Below are 17,193 nucleotides of genomic sequence, written 5' to 3'. Positions count from 1 at the left end.
CTCTTCATCATAGGGGATTGGAATGCTAAAGTAGGAAGTCAAGAAATCACCGGGATAACAGGCAGGCATGGCCTTGGTGTACAAAATGAAGCAGGACAAAAGCTAATAGAGTTTTGCCAAGAGAAGATGCTGATCATAGCAAACACTCTTTTCCAACAGCACAAGAGGCGACTCTACACATGGACGTCACCAGATGGTCAATATCAAAATCAGATTGATTATGTCCTTTGCAGCCAAAGATGGAGAAGCTCCATACAGTCAGTAAAAACAAGACCTGGAGCTGACTGTGGCTCAGATCATGAGCTGCTTCTTGCAAAATTTCAGCTTAAATTGAAGAACGTAGGGAAAACCACTAAACCTTTCAGGTATGACCTAAATCATATCCCTGATGAATATACAGTGGAGGTGAGGAATAGATTTCAGGGATTAGACCTGATAGACAGAGTGCCTGAGGAACTATGGACGGAGGTCCGTAACGTTGTTCAGGAGGCAGCAACGAAATCCGTCCCAAAGAAAAAGAAATGCAAGAAAGCCAAGTGGCTGTCTGATGAGGCTTTACAAGTAGCTCACGAAAGAAGGGAAGCGAAAAGCAAAGGAGAAAGGGGAAGATATACCCAACTGAATGCAGAGTTCCAGAGAATAGCAAGGAGAGACAAGAAGGCCTTCTTAAATGAACAATGCAAAGAAATCGAGGAAAACAACAGAATGGGAAAGACTAGAGATCTCTTCAAGAAAATTGGAGATCTCAAGGGAACGTTTTGTGCAAAGATGGGCATGATAAAGGACAAAGAAGGCAGGGACCTAACAGAAGCAGATGAGATTAAGAAGAGGTGGCAAGAATACACAGAAGAACTATACAGGAAAGATCTGAATGTCCCTGATAGCAATTATAGTGCGGTCACTGAACTTGAGCCGGACATCCTCGAGAGTGAAGTCAAGTGGGCCTTAGGAAGCATTAGTAACAACAAAGCTAGCGGAGATGACAGTATTCCAGCCGAGCTATTTAAAATCCTAAAAGATGATGCTGTTAAAGTTCTGCATTCAATATGCCAACAAATCTGGAACACTCAACAGTGGCCACAAGACTGGAAAAGGTCAGTTTACATTCCAATTCCAAAGAAGGGCAACGCCAAAGAGTGTTCAAACTACCGCACAATTGCGCTCATTTCACATGCCAGCAAGGTGATGCTCAAAATCCTACAAGTTAGGCTTCAGCAGTATGCGAACCGAGAACTACCGGAAGTACAAGCTGGGTTTCGAAGAGGCAGAGGAACTAGAGATCAAATAGCCAACATTCGCTGCATCATGGAGAAAGCAAGAGAATTCCAGAAAAACGTCCATTTCTGCTTCATTGACTACGCTAAAGCCTTTGATTGTGTGGATCACAACAAACTGTGGCAAATTCTTAAAGTGATGGGAGTACCAGACCACCTTACCTGTCTCCTGAGAAACCTGTACGAGGGTCAAGAAGCAACAGTAAGAACCAGACATGGAACAACCGAGTGGTTCAAAATTGGGAAAGGAGTACGACAAGGCTGCATATTGTCACCCTGCTTATTTAACTTATATGCAGAGTCCATCATGAGAAATGCCGGGTTGGATGAATCAGAGGTCGCAATTAAGATTGCCGGGAGAATTATCAACAACCTCCGATATGCAGACGATACCACCCTAATGGCAGAAAGCGAAGAGGATCTCAAGAGCCTCTTGTTGAGGGTGAAAGAGGAGAGTGCAAAAGCTGGTTTGAAACTCAACATTAAAAAAACTAAGATCATGGCATCTGGCCCCATCACTTCCTGGCATATAGAAGGGGAAGAAATGGAAGCAGTGACAGATTTTACTTTCTTGGGCTCCAAGATCACCGCAGACGGTGACTGTAGCCATGAAATTAAAAGATGCTTGCTCCTTGGGAGGAAAGCTATGGCCAACCTAGACAGCATAGTAAGAAGCAGAGACATCACCTTGCCGACAAAGGTCCGTCTAATCAAAGCTATGGTTTTCCCAGTAGTAATGTATGGCTGTGAGAGCTGGACTATAAGGAAGGCTGAGCGCCGAAGAATTGATGCTTTCGAACTGTGGTGCTGGAGAAGACTCTTACGAGTGCCCTGGACTGCAAGGAGGTCAAATCAGTCCATCCTAAAGGAAATCAACCCTGAGTGCTCATTGGAAGGACAGATACTGAAGCTGAAGCTGAAATATTTTGGCCACCTAATGCGAAGAGAAAACTCTCTGGAAAAGACCCTGATGCTGGGAAAGACTGAAGGCAAAAGGAGAAGGGGACGGCAGAGGATGAGATGGCTAGATAGCATCACCGATGCAATGAATATGAACTTGAGCACGCTCCGGGACAGGCCTGGCGTGCTATGGTCCATGGGGTCACGAAGAGTCGGACACGACTGAACGACTGAACAACAACAACAAAACATGCTTAGGATGGTGCTGTTAAGACCGCTAGTGATCTACAAAGAGAGATAAAAGATTTGTAGCAATAGGTCTCATACAGACAATTCAGAGGAACAAATCATGAACCTTCCTTACTTTTCATGGGTCTTTGCTACTCTGTGCTGTCTTTCCTCTCAAAGTTAGTTTAGCTCTTTCCTGGTGATTTGCAACATCTGGGTTGGAAGTTGTTGTGGCATGCATGATTCCTGGAAAGCTCCACAGGAAAAAGTCAGATGCTTAGTCTGATAACAATTATAGCATGGATTCCGCTTTCCCTGCCACCACCCCTCCAAGGGATTACATGGAATACACCCTTTTCACTAAAAGTGGCTTATTTATTGTGTTAATATATTTTGTGCTTGTTATATCTCTGAGCATTACAGAAATTAAAATGAACTGCTGCCAGCAGTTGGAACATATCAAACCTGCCCCCTGCTGTCTCCCCATCTTCTGATGCTCCTGGTGTTCATTATGGACTAAATAGCTTCTGGTGCTAGATCCAGATTAATGAAAAGATCATGAGAACAAAGACTAGCATTGTATCATATCCTAAATCTGTTTTCACACTGGAGGGGGTTGGGACCTTTTCTCAGATTTGTTTTGGTAGCAGTTGGCAGAATAGAAAGAACAGGAGAGGGGTAAACTCCAGAGAGCTCTCAAGTTTTGTTCTTAATTACTTTGAGCATGCCAATTGAAAGGTGGGATTTACATTTACCTGTAAGGGTATAGAAGGTGGCAGTGATGGTAGTAGTAATTCCCCAGTAATGTGGACAGCATTTCTTTTATGGCAAAGGGTTCCCAGCTCTGTCTGCAGTTTTGTGCCTATGTCCAATGGGTCTGGGAACCTACAAGGTCATGACTGCAGTCACAGAATATAGAGCAATATAATGGTTTCTGTTGAGTATCCTGTCTTTCTCATCTTATCTTTTAAAGTTTCTCTATGTCAAGGTGACAGAAAAACCTGAAACATGAGAAGTTTTCTCTCTATCTCAGATGGGCATAGCCAATAGTGAGAATAGGAGTGTTAGGTCAGAAGATTTGGAGGGCTACAAGTTGCCCACCTCTACTCTAAGTGCTTAGAAACAAGAAAAGCCCTGTGTCAAATTTCTACTTTTCAGGAATCAAAGACCTCTGCACTCCCCATACATAGAGTGAAATCCAAAGTCACACAAACAGAGGTCCCTAGCGTGACCGTTTCCCCCCCCTTTCTCCTCCCCACTGCAGCCCCCTGGGACTTCTGTCCTCTCTCCTCCTCCTTGCATCTGCTCCAGAGGGATTCCCAGCTCTCTGGAGCAGATTTGAGGGTGGGAGGGGAAGTGGGAATCACCCCCTCTCCCGATTCAGCTGATGGAACTGCTTTTGTCAGTGGAACAACACCATTGGATGCAGCTCTTAGATCTGTTTTTTTCCGGATTATTTATTCCTAGAGAGATCCCTGACTCTTGGAGGGTGTGGAGCCCTAGAGTGGTGTTCTTGCTCTTTCCTCCAATTGGCCTGGCTGCTATGTTTGTTTGTTTTTTAATTAAGGCCACATTCAGAAATGGTTTCCCTTTGTAGGCAAACATAAGTGCACCTCATCTTGTTATATTTTCTTACTTTTTTTTTTTTTAAGAGGGGGTACTGTATGTAAACTCTACAGAATACCATTAATTTAAAAATGGGCTGAAGGATTTATGGTGGGAGATCGTTAGTGAGGTGGGGCCTGTAAGTGTGCTTCAGTGTACATTTCCTAAATTCCATAAGACAATTCCATGCATGCTTCCCTGTCCCAGGCTCTGCCCTTATACACTGCCCCATATCCTGCTTTTCCTTTACCATCTGTATCCCAGTCCTGATTCACATGTGCTGCCACCCATTTGGATAGCTTCTTGTATAGATCCCTCTCCCACCATGGTGTAGATGATATTAACTATAGTACTGCAATCCCTTTGGGGAAGTTGGAGGATACTGTTACGGTACAGGACGTGTTGGCAATGAGGTTAGCAAAACCTTTCTCCTGGTGATGCGGTATAGTGCTTTCTCATTCAATGGAAAGCTATCTTGGGCTCTTAACTGTTGGCAAAGTCCTCACTGCACTAATGTTCAAAACTGTGCCATCTGCAGTTATGGTAGGCCATTACAACGTGTGTCAGGTGTAGCAGAGGATCTGCCACATTACTCCTCCTACTGTGACTTGCATAAGAAAGAACGAGCAAAGAGTCTTATGGCACAATAAAGACACTTCATTGTTTTTACTGCAACAAACTAATACAGCTACCCCTCCGGAAGTGGTTACATAAGAAAAGGAGGGATTATGTGCCACTCCGTTGTGCAGCATCTCTCAACTTTCTGAAGTACAAAAATTAACATCGTGGCTGAATGGAGACAGGACAGTTATCTGTAAGGGATCTGCCTTTTCTAGAGCAGCTTTGAAGACAACAAATGTATTTAAAATACAGCAACCAGAGAAATGCCAACAGGCTTTCTCTATGGTGGCACCCTCCCTCTGGAATGGCCTCCCCTCTGTGATATGTCAGGCACCGACGATCATGTGCTTTTGATGATTATTAAAAACTTACTTGTTTATCCTGGCTTTTCCTGACCATTAACTTGTCTAAAGGTCCAAATCTGTGTGTGTTTAGACAGAAAAAAGGACTACACCTCTCACCATTCCCCTGCGAGCCATGCTGGGCTAGTGAATACTGGGAGTTGTAGGACTTTTTTTGGTCTAAAAATGAATAGGATTGCACCCTAAATGATGTTGTGCTTTTATAATGATGCATTGTTTTATAATTTGTTGAAAACTGTTTTGGGATGTTTTAAGTGGGAAGTATTAAGTATATAAATATTCTTAAATAAATATAATTTAAATATTGACATTTTAATCTGGATTTTAGTTAATTTTAAAAAACCTTCCCAGCTTGTTGTTACTGCTGTGCTTTCATATTAATGTTTAATACTGCATTTTATCCATCATGACTTGTGAACTTCAGAAGTAAGAAGCATCTACAAAATTTCTAATGTATGCCTCTGTCACCCAAGGAATTTCTAAACTTTTCTATAGGTCTATGGTGTCAGCAGTAGTCTGTTCCAGAACCCAGCAAAGCTCCATCTGACTATTGGGACACTGGTACTCCTGAATGAACAGGAAATCCAGAAAGCTCAGGAACTCCTGCAGAAATGTAAAGAAGACTTTGCTGAGTGAGTGAAGTAGAAGCATCACAATCAGATGGGACTACGTTACCCAGCTGCAGCTATTAAAAGAAGGAGGCTGGCTCTAGAACTGGGCTAGCATAGAAGGGAATGGGATGTACCAGTTTGCAGCAATCCAGCAAGATACTCTTAGGAATAAGCAAAAACAAAGAAGGGCCTAATTGTATTTTGTTCTTAACATCAACCAATTAGGAGCATCTCTTTGCTTGCAATTTTACTGTAAAATTTCTAGCAGTTTTCTTCTCTCACAATAGCTGGTGTTCGTATATGAACAAAGATTGATTTTTTCCCCCCACCCAGAAGTGCATGAAAAATGTGATTGCCTTAGCACTTTTTCACTAGCAGAGTCTTTGGCAAATAGTTCTTTTTACCCTGGATGGTCGTATATCCCTGATAATCATTTCCTGAAGAAGCCCTAGGCAGCGAGTGTGGAAGCCTCACAAATTGTATAAGAAATCAGTCCTGAAACAATAGATCAATGATTCTACAGTGTAGGAGTTGCCATAATGTACTGCACAACCTCATATTGTTTGAGGTGTAGAATGAGTAGCAAGGACAGTCCTGGGAGATTCCCCTGCCCCCGCCATAATGCCTCCAATATTTTTGGAAGAACTTCCTAGTGTAGTGATTTCTAGCTTGAAGGATGAGCCCCATCCAGGGCCCACAAAATGATCTCTCTAATGGTGAATACACAGTTTTACCTGGCAAGCACAAACTTCAAGTGGTGCAAAATGCAGGTGCCCAGATGTTGGTAGGGGCAGATTGATCAGAATGTGTGACACCCATATTGCACCAGTTGTACTAGTTGTTGGTGCATTCCTAGACCTAATTCAAAGTGATGGTATTGCTCTTTAAAGCCCTAAATATTTTGGGGCCCAGTTATTTGAAAGACCACCTTCACCCATGCCAACCTTTCTGCAGATTGAGAGCAGTCTTGGAGGTATTCTCCATCAGTGAGATGAATTAGTTTGGCAGGCATGAGGGACAAGGCTTTTTTGGCTGTGACCTCACTTTGAAATACTTATGACCCCATCAGTTAAGGCCTTCAAAGGTCCAAAGACCCATTTGTTTTGAGTTTCTTTCTTTTAGAGGGATTTTGGGTACCGTTTTAAATTGGTTTTACATTGACTAAAAATAGTTTTAAGTATTATGCCCCAATTTTTATTGTTGTTGATGATTTTATAGTAATTACACTCTGTTTTATTGTATTTTGATGTTTGTTTACTTTGATGTATTGTATGTTATCTATTAGAAGCTGCTTTGTGAGAGTATGGCCCTAAAAGGCAGCCTTAAAATCTCAAATAAACGAATTTGTAGCAAGTGCAAAATGAGAGATGGTCAGGGGCTTGTCTTTGACCTTGCTATGGGCTTCAGGGGCATTGAGTCAGCAAGTCTTGAAGTCCTCAGAAGCAATGAGATGTCTTGCTGTTTCTAAGTGCCCCAGAACCACACAGCAAGAGCAGAGATGGGCCCCTGTCCATCTCTCATTTTGCATTCCTTTGCACTCCAGTGTGAGACTGATGGCTCGAGCCTCCCACCCCTCTCCTGAGCAGAAGTTGGTGGAGGATTTGGCTGTGCAGTGTGGAGCTTCAGAAGCACTCTAAAACAGCACTTTGGAGGCACTGCTTCATGCCTCCAAAGCTCAGGGTAATGCTAGAGGTTTGATCCTTAGGGGCAGGGTGGTGGCAACCAGAAACCTGAGGAGGGTATCAAGGCCAGCCAAAATATGAGAACGTCTGGACCCATCTCTGCAGCACAGAAGCCTTGTCCATGTGTTTGCCAACTTTATATTAGAAGGCCGTTTAGCCATTTATCCTTCTAATGTACATTTAGCCACACAATGGACAACACACTGTGCTTTTCTAGATTTTAAAAAAATGATGTCATTGTAAAAGAGCAACAACCATGTTTGCATTATTGGAAAATATGCTGTAAGGATTTAGCCATATGAATCCTGCTACTATCCACAGAATTGCATATAGATAAAATTCTCCATCTCTGTTTTAATATTCGAACGTGTTGGCATTTAATTTTGTGTGAAAGACATATCACAATTACGTGTACTATTTAAGATTTATTTAGTGCTACCACTGTGCCATGCAATATCTAGAACTATTGCAGTTGGTGCCTGGAAGGCTTACAATCTATATTAACAACAGCAGGACTCAAAATTTCTTCTATGTCAGTACACCCCTGTGCTTGACCCTGTATGAGCTGTCTTGCCTATGGTTACATGGGACCAGGACAGCCTTGTAAATAAGGCCATAAAAGTTATTAGCCTGCTTGCTTTTTTGGTTTTACTAGCCTGCTAAGGGGCTACTAGCCTGTGTTTCCATACTGGTCACTGAGGAGGGGAAACCAAAATGGAAATGCAAGATACTAGCCTCTTAAATTGTCTTCTACCAGATAGGCTGGTAGAAGTGGGACAGAGCTAAGCCTCAAGCTTCTCTTCTTCTGCAGTTAGCACCAAAACCCGGTGGAGAAATCCATCCCTCCTCCACCAACCCACTCACTCACCTGCATGGAATTCTATGCCTTTGCTTCATGGAATTCCAGGTCATTTATGAATACTAGGCAAATTGTTAAATTAATATAATAAATGACACACTATGTGGAAAAATAATTTGAATATATTCATTGAATGTTTCACAATAGCATATAAATTTGTGGGGGCTTGAGGAGGTCAGAAGGCATCTGAGTTGTGTGCTTCAGTGTTCTACAGCACATTGTTATGAACTACAGTGTCTTGGATGCTAATTTATCACCTCAGAATATTTGAGAGACTGGCAGCAATCAAAATAAGAGGCCTTGTTAGGATCTAACAATAAATGATGTTTTGTTGTTACAGTAGTGAGCCACAGTGAGCTTCAGGCTTCCTTTTTCTCCCATTCCTTCTCCAGAGGAGTTCGGATGCTTTTGCTTCTTTTGTAGGCTAACTACAGTTAAGTGCTGTGCCCAACGCTGGTTCCTTGAAACACACCAATTTCAAACCATAGTTTATGGAAGCTGAGTTGTTTCAATTAACCATACTTAAGATTAACCGTAATTTAGGTTTTGGACACAGCTCTCAAGGCTAACTAAAATTGCAAGCAAAAGCTTCTGATCTCCTCTTTGTGGCCGGAGGCTCATGCATGTAACCACAACCTATTGTTTATCATCACATCCAAATTGGGCCTCTGTGAATATTTGGTGTAGAAGAGGAAGTTGGCCATGGACATTTCCTGAAAAGTCACAAGGCAAGGGCAGGTGTGACTCTAGAACAGCAGGAACAGCAGCAAAAGTCAGCAGTGATAGACAATAATTCTGACTTCTAGACTAAAACTGAATGGGATACTGCTGGGAGTTTTGCTGTTTATTATATTTTTTATCTGCAAAATTGCATCCACCCAAAGCAGCTTACAAAGTGCTAAAATAATCAAACTAATGCAAAATAAACATTAAACAATGTATAAACATACTGAAAGAGCAGCAACACTAAAGCATCCATTTAACAGCAGCAGTCCATAAAACATTCATTAAAAAATGGGAAAGAAATTGTGTTGGAGACATGGCTAAGTTTAGTGTAGTTGAAGTAGTGAAATATGCAGTTGCTACCTAATGTTAAATATGAACAGAGTTCAGTATGTTTCTTTTCCTTTATAAAGCACAATTGCTGGAGGCAAACCGCTAATGGTAGAAGTAGCAGGCATAGAATACATGAATGATGATCCAGCCATGATGGATGTTCTCTATGCAAAAGTCCACATGAAGGATGAATCCAATAAGTAAGTTTCCTCTGCTTTTTCTGCATTCATTTTCATTCCACGAAGTTATAAAATTATATTTGAATTGGCAGAAGTAATGTTATGACTCTCAAGAAGCCTCTCAACCTTTGAGTTTGATTGTTTCTGCCACTAAACACACCACCAGACATCCAGGCGTTAAAATATTTCTATTTCTCTGTAAGTAAAGAGAGGGCTGTAATGAGTTTTTCCTTGGGCTGATAATGAGTGGTATTACTGAAATAAATAATTATAGAGTATCCACTGGTGCAGTTTCTACTTAATGTTAGTACTTCCAAAAACTATAAATGATTTCTACTCTCGCTAGCTTCGATCTAAGGACTTGGTTGACAAAATTACCGCTGCTAGCCACTGTCTATGAAGCTCACTGCTGAATTGCACCATTCCACAGTTTTGTAGAGTTCTTTGGTTTGCCTACTTAATGTCTGCATGAATGTTCATTCACATTGCATTAAACCATGTAACATACGAAACCAACGTTTAAGCATAGATTCTCTACGCCATTTCAGTTGTTCTTTGTTTCCAGGTGTATATTGAACATTTCAGCCTCTTTCTTCCTTGTCTTTGAAATGCATCAGAGTAAATAAGATTTTAATACATCATTTCAAATTAATCTTCAGCTTTGATCAAGATGACCATGTTTTTCTTTACTTCAGCTCTCTGCTTTACAAGGAATCTGTGTGTACTGATCAGTGTTGAAGACTGCTGGCTCTTATATTTTAAAAGAACAAGTGGATTTAAGATTTAGACATCCTGTGATTATGTACATGACTGAAACTATAATAGTAACTAATATGATGCATTACAAAAGAGGGACCCTCTGTTTTTACACAATCATTAAATGATCCATGTGAGAAGCAGTTGCCCTTTCTGACTTTTGTTTGCTCCTTAATAGCTGGTTCTGCAAAGCAGAAGAGTTCAATTTCCCTCTGTTGCTGTGGTGATGTTGGAGATCCTCTCTGCTTTTGATATAGACTGGGTAGAGGGAGGGAAACAGTGAGATAAAGTTATGCTCTGATGGCTGCCATGTAGCAACGACTCATTATAATTTTAATTTGTCTCATTTATTTGATTAATTTTATAACATAATAAAGCACCATTTTCACTTGAGGTATTCTGTTAATTTGTTTTAGTATCATCTGTAATTATACATTTGTCATCTCTAGTTGCTTCCATATCACCAGAAAGCAAATGATTGGGAAGGGGCGGGGGACACACACATAAGATTCAATCAGTAAGACTAGAAATTGGCCAGTAACTGTCCCAAAGGGGCAGCTCAAAGCCAGCAGGCTATAGCATTCGCTCATCAAGCAATGTCAAGCAAATGGTGACCAGAGGGGAAGGGGGAATAACTTTATTATTGTTCCATCTCTGAGGAAGATCTAAAAGGCCAAGGTGGGAACTTATAGATGGGAACAGATGAACTGTCCAGCAATTTGTTCCTAATGAGCTTTGTGAAAAGATTGTATAAGATTTCACATTTGCACAATAATCTCTCATTTTAATGGGCAGGAATGTTTGGTTTTAATGAATGCTTTCTGTCCATGGTGCCATGAGGCTTGCTCAATGCTTTGAAGGCAGAAACAATATGGAAGAGTTGCGGGGCTTTTGAAATGTGTTCATCCCCTGATGCGCACATTTAGTTTACAGTTAGCAGTAATGTGAGTCATCGCACTTCCATGCATGGGGGGGGTGGGGGAGGAAGGAAATTATTCATAAGTTCTAGCAATGTCGAGTTCCATACACTTCACAAACTTCCTGGTTCCTTAATTTGACTTTTTAAATAATGTTCAGCTGTAATTAGAAAAGGGATTATACTAATGCCTTTAAGAAGTTATAGAACCTATACATTTTCTAGAGCCTCATATAAATGAGAATATGCATTGATGGTGGCTCTTGGACTGAACAAGTTCATATTCTCGGCAAACTAATTCCTGATTTCACTGATGGAAATAGCTAATTATAATTCATTATGATGGATGGCTCTCTGTTGATAGAGACAGCCAAAAGCTCACTGCAGCTTTAAATAGTTATGGCTGTTTTGGTCTGCTACCCATTTATGGGCAGGTGCTGTAAGCTGGGAACACTGTCTTGCCTCTTTTCAATCATTTTTTGTCATTCCATTACTCCTGTGGGGTACCATTATATCAAGGAACAGCTGAAATGGCAAGGAGAGATGCCATATATTGTGACCCCACCTTCTTTCTGAATTTCCATCAAACTGTGTTTTGAATGGGGTAAGGCAGAATAATTAATTCATGAACACTGATGTAACACATGTTTTTTTCTAGCTATGGAAAGCATCCCAAGATAAACAGTGCAGTCAAGCTATACCGCAGATTTAACCAAAGGGGTTGGGTTCAGTTATGCCAAGCAGAAAATAAATTAGCCATGCATCTGCAGTACAGCTTGTCTCTAATTTTTGGCAATACTGAGAAAAAACCCCGGTCCAAATGAAGCTCTACTCTATGGTTGCGTTTACACTTGTGCATTTCTACAGATCAATGCCAAAATGGATGCACATCCAAATATGGTGGTCTATGTGGCAATCTGCCTGTGCTCTGCATCATTTGGCTAACATCTGCACTGTAAGGTAGAGGCAGAGACAAGTGTGGTATTGTCAGAGTTAAGCAAGGTATTGGGCAGCTAAGGATGTATGACAATTGTGTTTGGAGTTCATTTTTACTTTGAATTTGCCCTGTTCGCAACCCCGAAAACGACTGGGAATACAATTTTCCGGGAAAAGTTGCAAGTTCCTCAATGTGTGATTATGTTCAAAAAGTGCACTTAAAAAAAAAAGTCCACTTTATGGGGGGCGGGGGGAATGTGAGCATTTTGGGCACTCTAAAAAATGCACATTGAGATGTGCACCTTTTTGGTTAGAGAAGAAAAAGGGATTGGGAACAGGAACAAGATGAACTGTGCTCAGATATGAAAACCGAAGAATCTCAACAAGCTCAAACCTTGCTGATTCTCCCATTCACACTGGCTGTACTTAACTGCATTGTAGTATCAACCCTGTATGAGTAATGACAAGTTCAGGAATGGCTGAAGCAATGCTTGTCATTCAGAGGTCATTTCTTTATCTCAGGCGAGCATCTTTTCCCAAGTTTCTGATTTCCACATTGCAACGTGGTACATGGAACATGATACACTTTTTTTTAGTGGAATATCAAAACATCGTCCGAGAGGGATGAATTTTTTTTTTTACTTAAATTTTATTGTCCCTTCCATTGAGTGACACATTACTTGAATTCTAAGCACAGTGGCTGAAACATTTTGCCCTGTACCCCAGAACCTCCAGTTCCTTCTAACTTTCACCACTGATGACCTGCCACCATGAAGACATGACAGGACACAAATGCAAGATGTATGACGGTTGTTACCAAACCCATATTCATTCCCCTCAGGGTTATGAACATTCAAGTATATATCACAATAATACATAACTGAAACATTATCATAATTGTCCTTTTCCTTACTTATTTTCCTTTCCCTAGGCTGCAGCTAATAGCAGATAGACTGATGGATCGATTTGTGACCTCTGGGCTGATGATGAAAGAGTGGGATAAAGTGAAACTCCATGCCACTGTCATGAACACAATCTTTCGGAAAGATCCTAGTGGTGAGCATGTGTTAAGGTCTCCTTGAGAAAATATAGCAGCTGCTTTGATCCCTGAGTTTGCTATATGATTCCTGGGTTTGCTATTGCTCATTTGTTATTGTTTTGTGGCCTTTAGGCAGAGGATAATGGGTTCATGACCCTTAGAAAGACTTGAATTCCTTCATTAAGGTTGCACATATCTGAAGTAGGAGCAAGGGGGGACCCTTTAGCTGAAACATTCAATATACCTTTCAGATAATTTGGTTCCTCCTTCTTCATATGTCTGAGCGAAGTTAGGCTCTTGCATTACTTCATAAACAAGTTGTTATTGCCTTCATTTATATTTCCTGCCTTTTAAAAAGAAGGATTTGTTTAATGCAGACTGGATGCAAGTTACTGCTTTTAAAAAAATGACAATGACTAAACTAGCAAATAGAAAAATAACTGAATAGTTGTAGTCAAGCCCAAAAAATACATTGTATTAATTCCAACACACTGCTTAGAGCAGGGGTGCACAACTGTATGGGACATCTGCATTGATGAACTGATCAACATGTGGTGTGATAAAAAGTCTTTGTCCTTGTTGAAGCTACAGGAGATGGAACTGAATCTCCTGATGAATTTTAGTTCAGCATTTTTGTGCTGAAATCTGCCTTTGAAGGTCCTTTGTTAAAGAATGGGCACTTTAAGATCTTTGGCAGAGTATCTTGGGAGACAAGTATTCTCCTGCTGGTGTTTGAATATTGCCATTTCTGATGCCAGATTTGTGGCTGTTTATTCTTTTGTGTAGAGACTAGCCTGTTTGTCCTATGTAGAATGTAGTAGGGCATTACTGGCAATTGAGGGCATATATCACATTGGAAGATAAGCCAGTGTATGAACCCTTGAAATTTTGGTTTTTAACTCCATCAACCCCAACCAGCATGGCCAGTGGTCAGGGATGATGGGAGTTGTGGCCCAAAACATCTGGAGGACACCAGGTTGGGGAAGATTGGCTTATGCCGTAGTAAATTTGTTAGTCCTTAAGGTGCCACAAGACTGTTGTTTTTGCTGCAACAGACTAATATAGCTAGCCCTCTGCAGATATTTGATGCTGGACTTGGTAATTCAAGAGATGAGAGAATACCTTACTGCTGAAACATGCTTTGACAAAGCACTGATTATTAGACTCTGGCTTCCTGTGAATGATTCTATTACACTGAGCTGTCAGCCTGAATAATCCTTACAACAATATTGATGACTCTGGGAATTTTGACAATGTACTTCTGGAAATAATTTGCAGGTTTTCTTCTTTGCATAAAAAGTGAGTGCAGAGTTGTGTTCCATGTGTGAAAAATACTTTTAGGGGCACTGATGTAAGCTATAATCTCATTTATTTATTTATTTTGCAGCTGAAGAGCAAAATAACAGAACTGCAGGCAAATCTTTCAAGGAAAGGGAGTCATTTGATGGCCGAAAGATATTGAAGGTCAGTATGAAATAGCAGGTTGGTTTAGCTTATGCTATGTGACCATTCAAGGTCATGTTAAAAATAAACTGTAAAGCTTGGTCTGTTTGTTGTATATGATATCCTGACGGGGAAAGTACATACTAAAAACAAATCACTTGAAACTGAAGTACTATTGAAATCTCAGCACATGCAAAAAAGTGAGCCCTGTCATGGCTCTCACTTACAGTTTTTAAGCTTGTCATTCATATTGGCGAGGATGGGAGCAAATGAACAAGAAGTGCCAGCAGAGACAGGTGGAGGTTGGCAGCTAAGTTTCCACTCTGTTGGGGTCTAGTAAGATGGTGCTTTTTGTATGCTGTTTCCTCCCACTGCAGAAGTCATTAGCATATCCTGCGTTGGCTGTAGCAGTCTTAATAAATCATTGGAACCTGCCAATGTTCCAGCAGACAGGTTTCAGTTCAAGGAAGTTCCTGCAAAGACAGAATTGATCAAGATAGCAGGCACAGGCAATCGGTTCAGTGTATAGAGTCAAGCAGAGCAGGCGTGGTCAAACAGGTAGTGGTCAAACACAATTAGGCAGTCAGATTCCCCACTCACTGATAGGGAAGGACCTACAGCAGTCTCCTCCGAAGACCCAGGCTCCTCTGGGTCTGGTGCCAGCAACTTATCTAGTGTGCCCTTGTTTTCTGGAGGCTGTAGTTCTTCCTCTGAGGAGGATTCCTCTACTGAGGGCATAACATAGCACAGGAAGACAAGTGAATGAGAAAGGCTGAGCTATTTCTACTCTGATTAGGTGCAGAATGTTAGCACTTGCATAAATATTCTTAAACTAGTTGCAATTAAGAACAAGTCCAGTGAAACCTCATTTGTCCTACCATTCTCTTCATCAGAAATTCTAATCAATAGTAGTTCTGGTTACTATTACGGCTATACCCTGCACTGATTAATCAAACTAAACCCCAAACATTGTAACTTCCTCATAGGGGTGTTGCTCAAGCCTGCTGATCATTTTGGTTGCCTTTTCTGTAACTTTTCCAGTTCTGTAATGTCTGTTTTGAGGTGCAGTGAGCAGAACAGTACACAGTATTCCAAGTATGTTTGCATCATAGCATAAAGATATTTAGCAGTCTTATTGTTGATTCCTTTCCTAATACTCCCCAACATGGAATCTTTTTCACAGTAGCCACACACTGGTTGCATTTTCATTAAGTTATCCACCACAACCCTGAGTTTTCCTGGCCAGCTCAGACCCCATCAGCATATATGTGAAATTGGGCAGGGAAGCAGTGGCTGATGTCCCAATGTGCATAATTTTTACACTTGCTTACACTGAACTGCATTTGCCATTTTAATACCCATTCCCCCAGTTTTGTTGTTGTTCAGTCGCTCAGTCGTGTCCGACTCTTTGTGACCCCATGGACCATAGCACGCCAGGCCTTCCTGTCCTGCGCTCTCTCCCGGAGCATGCTCAAGTCCATATTCATTGCATTCCCCCAGTTTAGAGAGATCCTTTTGGATCTTTGCAACCCCTGTTTGTTTTTACCATCCTGAATAATTTAGTGTCATCAGCAAACTTAGACACCTCACTGCTTACTCCTAACTCCGCATCATTTATGAAAATGTTAAAAAGCACTGATATACAGATCCTTGGGGAACCCCACTGTTTACATTGTGAGAACTGTCTACTAGGAAAACTGTCCGTTTAATCCCGTTGCCAGCTTCCTGTTCTTTAACCAGTTACTGAGCCATAAGTGGACTTCTCCTCTTAGCCCATGACTGCTAAGTTTGCCACATCCTTAAATTTGAAAAAGAGGCACAAATGTATGTAGTACATATAAAATAGCTTTATTTACACCCTTCCCAAACCCCATGCCTAACAAATAAAAGATGCTTCCTCTGTTGGTTATATGTTGTATCATTTGCACTGCTGTATGGCATTTCTAAGTGGAGAAACACATTAAATGTTATCAACCATGCCTTTTATTCATACCACTGCTCTGTGAAATGTGAGGCAGAGCACTTGGGCTTTTTTAAAAGCCTTAATTGATTTTTTACTGTTCCAGCCAAAAGAACTGTAGGCTATTTGATGCACAAAAAGAATGCTGATAATTGCCTCAAAGCAAGCCTTCCTGTAAGAAATGCCATCTTTCTACAGCACTCCCACATTCCTTCCCCAGTCACTTGGTATTTCCCTCCTCCTTGCCAAGTGCCCAGAGCAAGACCCACTGGCACTAATTAATTATGACTCATAACTGGCAGTAGAGCCCGGTCAGGCCTGATGGCTGATCAGTGGTGCATTCCTGCCAAACCTTGCTGTGATAGCCTCTCTCACCCCTCCCATTTATTTTATATTAGTTACATTCTTCTGCTGAGAATGTTTGCCTTCTTTGCAGAGTAGCTGGTTTAGGTTTGGAGAATGAAGCCAAAATGTCAGATTGGTAATGAATACAGCTGCAGTTACTGTCAACAGCATACCAGCTGCATCCCGCCATCAAAATGCAATGTGCTGTACAAACTCACCCATTCTCGTACCCCTTAAATTGTAGCCTTTTATTTTGGGCTTCCAGTCCTGATTGTATTTTGTTGACTATTCACTTTGAATCGGCTTATGCAACAAGGCCGGTAATTGGGCTTATTCTCCCAGTTGGCTAACTTATTTGACAACTGAGAACAAGGGCATGCCAAATAAGAACAAACCGCTCTTACTGAGCTGCACAACCGAA

General features: G+C 41.2%; 1 protein-coding gene across 3 annotated transcripts in view; it reads left to right on the top strand.

Annotated features, from left to right (window-relative positions):
* Positions 1-17,193, top strand: part of ASCC1 (activating signal cointegrator 1 complex subunit 1) — a 97,953-nt gene that overhangs the window by 43,849 nt on the left and 36,911 nt on the right. For all 3 annotated transcript variants that reach the window (XM_084845575.1, XM_084845577.1, XM_084845576.1), the window contains 4 exons: positions 5,486-5,622; positions 9,279-9,398; positions 12,917-13,041; positions 14,412-14,488. In XM_084845575.1, coding sequence (XP_084701701.1) covers positions 5,486-5,622; positions 9,279-9,398; positions 12,917-13,041; positions 14,412-14,488 — 459 coding nt within the window. The remainder of the gene's footprint in view (positions 1-5,485; positions 5,623-9,278; positions 9,399-12,916; positions 13,042-14,411; positions 14,489-17,193) is intronic.

The sequence above is a fragment of the Heloderma suspectum genome, chromosome 3 (assembly GCF_057233095.1).
Source record: "Heloderma suspectum isolate Gila_16-S chromosome 3, 16-S_ref, whole genome shotgun sequence".
NCBI lineage: Eukaryota > Metazoa > Chordata > Lepidosauria > Squamata > Helodermatidae > Heloderma > Heloderma suspectum.
The sequence above is the reverse complement of the archived record's forward strand: the minus strand, read 5'-3'. Positions and strand labels throughout refer to the sequence as shown.